Consider the following 10877-nt stretch of genomic DNA (forward strand, 5'->3'; position numbering starts at 1 on the left):
CCATGTCAAAATATTTTATTAACTATATCACTGGATTCATCTTTCTTCTATTTACAATGTTCGACATATCTAGTTCGCGATAACACCAAATTAACAAATCATTTCAAAGCACAAATGGACAGTGTTTGACACCAACGTCTCACCATTTGTCCCAGTAATACCCGCTCCTGGGAGCAAAAGATTGTGTCAATGCACCCTCCCGCCGGTAGGAGTCGGTGGTTAAACCACAATTCCATGTGTACAAGTGAAATATCTCATCTCCCCACCCTTGCGAGGAGGTGGGGTGGGGGATTTATCTTGTGCCCCTGACCTGAACCTATATACCCCCAACACAGATGCAAAATTTGGTGGAGATTGGCCAAGCTGTTTTAGTCTATAAGGTTCAAGCATAGATGCAGAGAATTGCCAAATGTTAGGATGATGAACACTCTCCTTCTGCCCATTTTCACCTTCGCACTCAAGCTCGATTGGACAGGACAGGTCCACTGTGGTTTGAGCGAAAGCCCCCGCAAACTGGAACCATACCACTTGGCAGCAAGCAATCCTAAATGACGATAGTCAAGAAGCAATGCATGCAGATACGCATCCAGTTACCTGTTATTTGGAACACTAAATATCTTTGTACATTTCATTAGCTGCACATACAATTACAATACTAACCATCGTCAATAAAAGGCACTAAAATATGTCCATGTGTCCATGTGCACCACATAGAGGAAAGTCCTTACAAGAGTGCACCTGTTCAAAATACTGCACACAGAGAGCACCTGTTCAAAATCCACCCACAGAGAGCACCTGTTCAAAATACTGCACACACAGTGCACTTGTTCAAAATCCACCCACAGAGAGCACCTGTTCAAAATCCACCCACAGAGAGCACCTGTTCAAAATCCACCCACAGAGAGCACATGTTCAAAATCCACCCACAGAGAGCACCTGTTCAAAATCCACCCACAGAGAGCACCTGTTCAAAATCCACCCACAGAGAGCACCTGTTCAAAATCCACCCACAGAGAGCACCTGTTCAAAATCCACCCACAGAGAGCACCTGTTCAAAATCCACCCACAGAGAGCACCTGTTCAAAATCCACCCACAGAGAGCACCTGTTCAAAATCCACCCACAGAGAGCACCTGTTCAAAATCCACCCACAGAGAGCACCTGTTCAAAATCCACCCACAGAGAGCACCTGTTCAAAATCCACCCACAGAGAGCACATGTTCAAAATCCACCCACAGAGAGCACCTGTTCAAAATCCACCCACAGAGAGCACCTGTTCAAAATCCACCCACAGAGAGCACATGTTCAAAATCCACCCACAGAGAGTACCTGTTCAAAATCCACCCACAGAGAGCACCTGTTCAAAATCCACCCACAGAGAGCACATGTTCAAAATGCACCCAGAGAGCACCTGTTCAAAATCCACCCACAGAGAGCACCTGTTCAAAATCCACCCACAGAGAGCACATGTTCAAAATCCATCCACAGAGAGCACCTGTTCAAAATCCACCCACAGAGAGCACCTGTTCAAAATCCACCCACAGAGAGCACCTGTTCAAAATCCACCCACAGAGAGCACATGTTCAAAATCCACCCACAGAGAGTACCTGTTCAAAATCCACCCACAGAGAGTACCTGTTCAAAATCCACCCACAGAGAGCACCTGTTCAAAATCCACCCACAGAGAGCACCTGTTCAAAATCCACCCACAGAGAGCACCTGTTCAAAATCCACCCACAGAGAGTACATGTTCAAAATCCACCCACAGAGAGCATCTGTTCAAAATAGCATTTTGTTACACAGTGTACGCCCCAACTCAAAGTGCAACAACATGTGAGGGTCATTCAAACGGGACCTGGACTTTGGTTTACAGCCTTCAGCAACTAGTCTTGACTGACAAAGACATTTTAGACTCAACACGACCACCAGCAAAATATTTGTTTTCAAATATCGAGACTCATGGAAAAGCAGATTGGCAGGGGTTAATGGATCAAGACAAAATGAGGCAAAAGAAGAACAATGGGAAAACAAATGGATGGACCATGGCATAAGGAGAAGAATTGTTCAAGTTTGAGAACAGTATCTCGGCAGGTGTCGCAAAGCTAAACAACGTTCACTTCTAAAGTAACTTGATAAACAGAAACTGGTTGCTCACTCTAAATGAGCTCATGGAATCGCTCGACCTTTTCCCTTTTCATCGAAGTAGCTGCTGTCACAGTATGTGATTCTTTTCACTTCCATGTCCATATTTTAAATGTCTACACAAGTCAAGTACAGATGTCCTGATCGACAATCATCACCACACTGTGCTCCTAATAATTACCCCGCACACGTAGCACAAAGTGGGGTTAAGCAATTAGTTCACTCTGTCTGTCAGTCTGTGATCGAGGACACACTAATTTCAATTGAATTTTATATTATGAACATTAGAACACGAATCGGAATGGAAATCAGAACCCTAATCTGCAGTTTAGCAGAACTTTGGATCTGAATTTGGCAAATTGTACAGAATCTCATGCCGAGCGCACGAGGAGAGCGCGGTAAAGCAGTTGCTTCAGTCAGTCCGCCTGTTTGGCGGTCAAACAACATTGAAAATCATTCCAAACAGGAATTTACTGTTTTTCGGAACGTCATGAAGGATGCAAACAACTGGCGTGAATCACTAATTTAATGAGTTGAATTTGGTGGTGGAAAAGAGGGTGCATCAATGGCAGTAAACTTTCAATTCAATTTTTGTTTTTTTTTTCTCTCCAGCCTTTAAAACTTTAACTTTATTGAAATTTAATTATACTTTTGAACACTGTAAAACACAAATCACATTGTTTGCACTTCCAAAAACCTCTAGTTTAGCAGTACTTTAGCAAATTTTTACACCGTCTTGACCAATCAAATTTTCCACTCGCTCTCTCAGGCTGGGAAAATTTCGAGATTCTTCATCTTTCTCCAATAAAGTCCCATGTCCTCTTTCTCAAGACTGTGCAGGGTAAGGTGGTTCGATGAACTCTAGTTTGTAAACATTAACAGGTTTGATATTTTCGTTCGACACAATCTGTTTCACCATGTTTGTTCCTTCACTCAGCGCAATCTCGATTATCAACACGTGCTTGTGGACATTGATTACCAATGTCCTGTCCTGTATACTATACAGTCCTGTATACCTACTTTTGCAGCCCCCTGTATATATATACATACACATACATATATGCAGTGTATATCCAAGATGATTTGCTTAAAGCAAACGTTACTCCACCTTTGAAAATAAAAGTCCAGGTCAAGTGTGAAACACTCTCGTACAATGGTTTTGATTATTTTACTTGGTTCAAGATGCTTTAAAGCTAATATACCAAATGGAAACACATCCATACGTATGTTTAAAAGAAGAAGAAAAAAAGGCAGTAACAGACGTCATGGCATTAAATATTAATTACTGCACAAATCAACCTATTTCAAATCATTTCTGACTGCATCCAACAGTTTAACATACAGTATCGCAAATTCCACGATTACACATATGTTTCCTCCGGACATGCTCCAAGTCACCGACTGCTCCTGCTGAAAGATCGAGGCAGTGTGCTCCCTCGGGCTGTGGGATAAAGAGGGACAGAAAGGTACATATAAGAGAATGAGGTGACTGCATTTTGACATTCCTGAGTAATTCAAGTTCAATCTGGGCAGTGAAAATCCTCCACATGGTGCAGGAAGACCCTTCGATCTCCGTTGTGTGGACACCACAGATCAGCTGATTTATGGCAGCTGAATGACTTGGCACACTGAGTTCGTAGTTGTGTGCCAAGCCTTTTACAACACGACTTAGCACAAGGTCAAAGTTTTCAACCAATGATGATGACAACAAAAATCATAATAATAATAATCATAATAACAACAATAAATTGGGCAAATGGAGGATTCCTCAACCAGGTGATTACCAACTTTTGATATTTAACATTCGGTTGGCCTGTGACGATATTCCCATAATATGAATGATCCGTTCATGATATGGGCCTATAAGGTTGAAATACCACAAATGACGATAACCAATGATGTACTCATCCTTCTATTCATGAAAAAGTGCAATGATGGCTCCCCATATCTGGCCTTTATGTAATACTAGCAAAAGTACCTGTCGCCAGTGACGAGTAAGGTTTCAGTTAATGTATCAATTTAAATTGTTTTGTGAACTTAATAAAGGTGAATTGTGTTGCACTCTTGGTTTCACTCAGAGCCAAAGCTATGAGCGACTTGTACCATCCACCGCAAAATGGTGGTGCAACATCGGGTGGCGGAAGTTGGATTTACCGAAAAAGAAGGCAAAATAGAGCTGTATGTTTAATATAGCAACTAAGCTAGCACAATTTAGTGGAGAATATCCAACTTGCTAAATAAAATTGGCAACAACATTATTTATGCCTGCTCTCCCATCATATCAAACAGTGCTGTTGAGCTTTGCCGATATGCGCAGCTTTTCAAATGCAGCACGGGAAGCTGCATTTGATATTTGATGCACATATATATATATATATATATATATATATATATATATATATGTGTGTGTGTGTGTGTGTGTGTGTGTGTGTGTGTGTGTGTGTGTGTGTGTGTGTGTGTGTGTGTGTGTGTGTGTGTGTATATATATATATATATATATATATATATATATATATATATATATATATATATATATATATATATATATATATATATATATATATATATATATATATATATACATACATACATACATACTGTTGTGGTTGACGAAATTCACAAACCACCATTCAGGTCCCTTCGGTGAGATATCTCTGTAAGTATATGTGTAGTTCGGCCCAAACCCGTTGTTTCGAGGGAATAAATGTCATTCAGTCGGGCTGCGACTCTTCAGGATAGCCGTTTTTCTTTTACTATCTTTATTTTGGACCAGCCGCCATTATGACCACCAGCAACCACGTCTCAACAGCCATCACAACAACAACCACCAACCACAACGCCGCTTCACAACAACAACCACCAACCGCAACGCCGCTTCACAACAACAACCACCAACCACAACGCCGCTTCACAACAACCACCAACCACAACGCCGCCTCACAACAACAACCACCAACCACAACGCCGCTTCACAACAACAGCCACGACCTTTACCGTCACAACTCGCCACCATCGCATCCACACCATCTCGCGCCACTCGTGGGCACCGATACTGGACTCGTGTAGGGCGCGCACCGAGCAGCGTATTCAAAAACATCACAGACTTTCCGAAGAAAAACGGATCAAAAACGACTCACGCCCACTTTTGTTCCGTCCAATCGGTGAGCGAGGGGCGATTTGGCCCCGCCTCCAGGGCGTTGGAGGGCGGTCGCTATATGCAAATACATGGATCAAAAAGCATTCACGCCCACTTTTCCTCGGGCCAATGGGGAGCCAGTTAGAGAGGTGAAGGGTCGGAGGCAGAGGGTCAAGGGTGAAAGAGCGAAGCCACGGGGCTTATATAAACGGCTGCGTTCGTCAGTAAAAGAGTTGTGCGGAGTTCAAGAGAGTCGTCGGTGGAGCTGGAAAGAAGTGGGAGAAGTCAAGAGTGAAGAGTTGGGACGAGCCAAGAGAGGAGACGGAGAGGGCGAGTAGACGGAGCTGTGGAGAGGTGGCGACGGCGAAGGCGGAGGAGGGGGTGCTCGAGTCGGTGCCGGGAGCTGCAGAGGGAGAGGCCAGCAACGCGACCGAGATCGAGGAGGAGACGCTCGCCGCGGGACCCGAGACAGGGTGATATCCTCCTCCCCCCCCCCGAGCATCAACAACCCCCTCCTGTTTCCCCCCGCGCTGAGATAGTGCGACAAGGGGGCCCCTTTCCCACCCCCTACCAGACACTGTCCGCGAGGCCCGCGGAGTTGGGGCGCCACCGCCACTTTGCGTCTCATCATCAGACGGTAGGCCCGACCCGGTCTCGGCCCCAGGCCCGCCTCATCCTTGAGGGTGGTTCTTTTTCTTTTGTTTTGGGTACATGTGTTGTCGGCGCCGTCTGTGAAGTAAAATTGTATAAGTGTTGCCGTGTGCCCGGTAGTCGGTTAGATCTGCATTGTTGCATTTGCTTTTTGTGTAATATTGCATTATCTTCTTCTTTTACATGTGCTTTTGGTGGAATTGTATATGTGTGCTTTCCGTTCATCGCGAAATAAATGTGCTTCATGTTGAACTGTTTTCCCGCTTCGCTTCGTCTTTTCCTCTATTGAATCTCCATCTTGCTTCACGTAAAGGGTTGGTCGTGGGCTGAAACGCCCGATAATTAATCGAACCGTCGAGGCCGACGAATAACACCGCTTGGTTATCCCGATAGTACGGAACGGGTTGCTTAAAGTGGCACGTGTCCGAAGTCGACCTGCGGCGAGGGGCGATCGCCCGGTCTACCCTCCGTGTGGGTACTTAGGCAGGTCGAATTTGGCGAGCAACCCTATCCCACGCGGGGGCCGATTGGCACGATCGCGGTGAGACCGAAAGGTCCACCCGTGACTAGTTCCCGGCGTTAGTCCGAGAGGGTCACGACTGGATTGTCCGTCCGGTGGGCGACGTGCCGCGATTCCAGTTACGTGGCCGTCCGCACGCCGGCGGGCGCGAATCCGCAACACTGGTGTCAGGTCGTGCGATATAAACCCATCGCCCTCCTCGCGGCACTGGTATCGGAGAACGGGAAAACGGGCTCTCCTGTCTCCGACTAAATTCACGGGAATCGGTCCAGGGGTGAGAGGAGCGACCCCCGATTCCCTCCAAATTACGAGCGAGCTAAATTAACCCTTTAAGAGAAGCAAGATGGCGTCTCAAGGCGAGCGGGAGCCGGGGGTATTAGAAATGGATGTAGAATGTGTAGAATCCATGGCTCAGGATGAAATCCCCGTGCAGGAAATGTTGGTTGTACAGGAAAACGAACTCGCCCAACTGAACCCAGAGCCCGAAATGGGTGCAGCAGCGGCCGCGGTGTATGACACCTCCCCTCCCCCTCTCCACCAAAACCCTTCCCCAACCCCTGCCGAAACGACTCACCCAAGCGCACCCGACATGGCCCAGCTATTCACCATGCTGGCACAAATGAATGCGGAAGTGACAGCGAAGATAAATGCGAACATGAACGAAAAGATGGATACAAATACAAATGAAATGAAAAAAGGAAAATGAAAGGAATGAACAAGCAAATAAACGGAATGGAAGCAAAAATGAAGGAAGAAGCTAAAAAGCTGCGGGGTGAGACGCAGAACATGGGCCGATGCCTGCAGGCGGGCATGAAGGCCGTTAGCAGGGAGCTTAAAATGGCGACTCCACGTGTAGAAGCGAACGAGCTGAGAGGGGGTGCAACGGCTGACAGGCCCGCAGTGGAGGCGGGTAAAAAAATAATTCGGGGGACGTGTTGGGCGAGGGTCGTGACAATGACCGAAAGGGAAAAATTAAAAGGGGAGACCAAAACGTGTGAGACGAGACACGAGGTGACGACAAAGGAAATAAAAATAGTTGAGACAAGGGAGGTAAAGGGTGAAGAGGTGACTGAGTGGGCAGAGACACAGGAGATGGGAATGATAGAGGGAAGACTGCACGATGAAGATGGGGTAAGTGACGCACACACACACACGGAGGTAGTGGAGGATAATGAGGGTGAGCTGGTGGACTGGGTGGAGGCCCGGTGCGAGCAGCGGGATAGCCTCCTCCAGGAACGAGATAGGGAGTATGCCCCCTTGAGGCGAGTCACGACCAGGTGGGTTCGGTCGTGCTTTGCGAGGTCGAGGGGACGGGTGCACGGAGAGCTTGGGTGGTATAGAGGCCCCGGAGACCCTTGTGGGGACACGGATCCCGTGTGGTTGTCCCTGTGTGTGTGGTGCAAGGCGTGAGTGCGTCCCCGTGTGTGTAAGCGACCCCGTGTGTGAGTGGTGTGGTGGCGATGGTGCCGGAGTACGTGCTTCCCAGCACGCCGTGTGTGGATGAGGCACCGTGTGTGGAAGAGGCCGTGTGTGTGGATGAAACGGCCAGTGTGGATGAGGCACCGCGGGTGAGTGCCCCCGCGTGTGTGAGTGAGGCACGGTGTGTGGATGAGGCACCGCGAGTGAATGGAGCACCACGTGTGAGTGGTATGGTTTATGCAAGGGAGACCTTGTGTGTGAGAGAGCGGTATGTGAGGGAGATGTCGGTTGGCATGCGGGAGCACGCAGCCGCGTCTCCCGGTGTGAATGTAATGGAATGGAGTGTGAGCGTCGTAACACGCGGGAGTGCGTGTGTGGAATGGAGGCGACGACGGCGACATGTGAAGAAAGAAAGCCGAGTAGCGGCTGTAGATGTTTTGCGCACCGTGCCGGGTTCACCCAGCAGTGAGCACGAGGTCCGTGCTGTGCAACGCACGAGGCCCCCACGTGCTCGCTTGCGAGAGTGAAGTCCCGGTCCGGAAACGCACGCGGTGGATTTGCCGATCCCGCGGACGGACAAAGTTTAGGCAGGATTATGGATTTGGACCGGACGGGTTCTCCACGCGATCGTGTGTGTTAAGCTCCAACGGGCAAAGCACATGTGTTCGCGTGGGGAACCCCTCGAGACGTGGGGCTTGTGTTTTTTTTTTTTTTTGTGCGCACGGTGACGCCATGGCTGCACGTGGGGTTGGAATCCGGCAGGAGGGGTATCCCTGCCGGATAGTACCGTCCAAGGAGGGACGAGGAACACGTGCAGCTGCATGACGTCACGGGCAGGTGCAAAGTGCGCGAGCTGTGAGTTGCCGCGCTGGTGTTGCGCATGTAAAGAAAAAAAAAAAAAACAGTAAGCCTCACTTTCAGGTGCACAGGATTCCTGGGCAAGGGGTGGAAGACCCCCTTGACCTGGGCACAGGATGGAAACTAGTTAGGGGGAAGGGTTAGCTTAGCTAGACCGACTTCATGGGGCAGGGGTAAGTCCTCATGGAGTCCGTAGAATGGATTAGTTAGAGGGATGATAGCCAGATTTAAGTTGGGAAATTGATTAATGGGATTATTTGGAGACAGTGACAAACAGTGAATGTGTAGTGGGGACGTAGCTTAGCTACGTAGTGTTAAAAGGAACGTGCTGTAGTTTAAGGGACGACGTGGGAGCACGAGTTAGTTAGGGGATGCAGATAGAAGGATGGCAGAGTTCAGCGGTGAGTGTGTTGAAGAGTTGGTGAGTGAAGTGGAAGCATGTGCTTGGTGAGTGGGTGAGGCCAGCGAGTCTGTGTGAATGGAGCGAATGGGGAATGCATGGTGCGATGAGTGATTGGGAGGAGGAGTGACTCCCGCCCAAGGGACCCCGGGGTCAGTATAAAGTGAGTTAGGGGGTAAGTCAAATTAGCAAATATGGAAGTCGTTTTGTTGTTGGTGGGGAAGTAGGCTCGAAACCCGTTTGGAGGGGTGCAGGAGCCCTGTTGACGGGCTGGGAGCGTGGCTGCGAAAAGTGAGTATCGCTGAGTGGGTACCCCGGGCACCAGGCTAGTCGGCCGTGGTAGGCCAAGGGCCCATGGGGGGCCGGGATAGCGTAGTGGGCACGGGTGCGCCTGCTTGGTGCGGGGGCCCGGGGCGCCTTTAGCCGCGTGGGCAGTGTTGTGGGCACGGGTGACCCTCGGAAAGGGGCCTGGGAAGCCAGCCTGCCACGTGTGCGTTTCAGGGGAGGTGCCATGGGGGGCACTCCCCGGTGTTAGGGAGCTGGTAGGCTCGGAGGCAGTGTAGTGCCTGGGGGTGCCATAGCGGGAGATTCGGCAGAGGGTCGTGCCTGCCAAAGGGAGCCACGTGTCCCAGCCATGAGACCGTGTGAGGACACGGAGAGAAAATTGGGGGGCGAGGCCCGAAATTGTGAGGACACCAACACAGGCGACGGGAATCTGGGTTGTTAGAACCAATAGTTTAAGCGAGAGGCGCTTGTTGAAAGCCCCGGGGTAGTTTAACAGTTAAATGGTTAGGGTAGATTAGGAAGTGTACCCCTCCGCACCATCTATCCCCTCGCTCTCGTTGTGGGCCGCTGGACCCACTTTGGTTATAGATCGTTGAACTCTGGGGAGGCCATCCTGAGGCTTGAGTTGGGCCTCGACACAGGACGCTAGCTCTCCCTTATTCCCCTCCGGGAAGGGAACGTAGGGGTTGGGAGTAGGCTAGGTGACAGGATAGGTTAGCCGAACAAGGACGATAAAGGGGGTTCGGGGACGATTTATAGTGGGGAAGTAAAAATAAAAAATAAAAAAATAAGTTGGGGCTAAATTGGGGTTTGACAAATTAAGGGAGTGGGTATGTACAGTGACAGGCAAAGGTGATAGGTTGGGAGGGAGACCGTAGGGTAGGTCCGAGCCCGCCTTCCGAGTGGCCAGCACCACCGCACTCCCTCCACCAACCTCCACTGAACGGCAAAGGCTGGCCAGCTTCATCTGCCGGCTGGCTGTTTTTCTTCAAGGCCTGTGCCGGCCCACTTCATCGGCAGCTGTTGTGTTGCTGCAAGGCCTGTGCCGGCCGGATCATCTGCAGCTGTGGTACTTCAAGGCCTGTGCCGGCCAGTTCATCTGCTGGCTGTGTTTGCCTGCAGCGACCTTCTTCTGTGGGCTGTGTTTGCCTGCTGCCTTTGTCATGCCATGCCCACTGCCCACGTTCACCAGCCCCGTTCAATTTTGCTTCGCCCCCCCTGTTCATTTCCATGCGCGCCGGGATCATCGTAAAAGCAACAGTTTGCAAGCTGCAAGAACTGCCCTGTTGGCAGCTGCAACACGGGCCTGCAGTGGCGGCCCGTGCACCGTGTTTGCGTTCAGTTCAAACCATTCATCCATCCATTCGTTGTGTTCATTGCGTGTGCCACTTGAGCTGGCACGGAGACTACCTTTGTGCAGCCCATGCACCGTTGTGGTTCACTGCGTTCAGTTCAAAAGGGAAGGCC

General features: G+C 49.5%; 1 protein-coding gene across 1 annotated transcript in view; it reads right to left on the minus strand.

Moving 5' to 3' along the window:
• The window catches only part of LOC147025953 (pleckstrin homology domain-containing family A member 7-like), a 192201-nt gene continuing 181324 nt past the window's right edge, over nucleotides 1–10877 (minus strand). Inside the window, exon 28 of the mRNA XM_085880883.1 lies at nucleotides 1–3582. Within this exon, the coding sequence (XP_085737009.1) occupies nucleotides 3536–3582 (47 nt within the window). The 3' untranslated portion in view covers nucleotides 1–3535. The remainder of the gene's footprint in view (nucleotides 3583–10877) is intronic.

This window comes from Eptatretus burgeri, chromosome 5, assembly GCF_056783735.1.
Source record: "Eptatretus burgeri isolate ZD-2024b chromosome 5, Ebu_testis_v1, whole genome shotgun sequence".
NCBI lineage: Eukaryota > Metazoa > Chordata > Myxini > Myxiniformes > Myxinidae > Eptatretus > Eptatretus burgeri.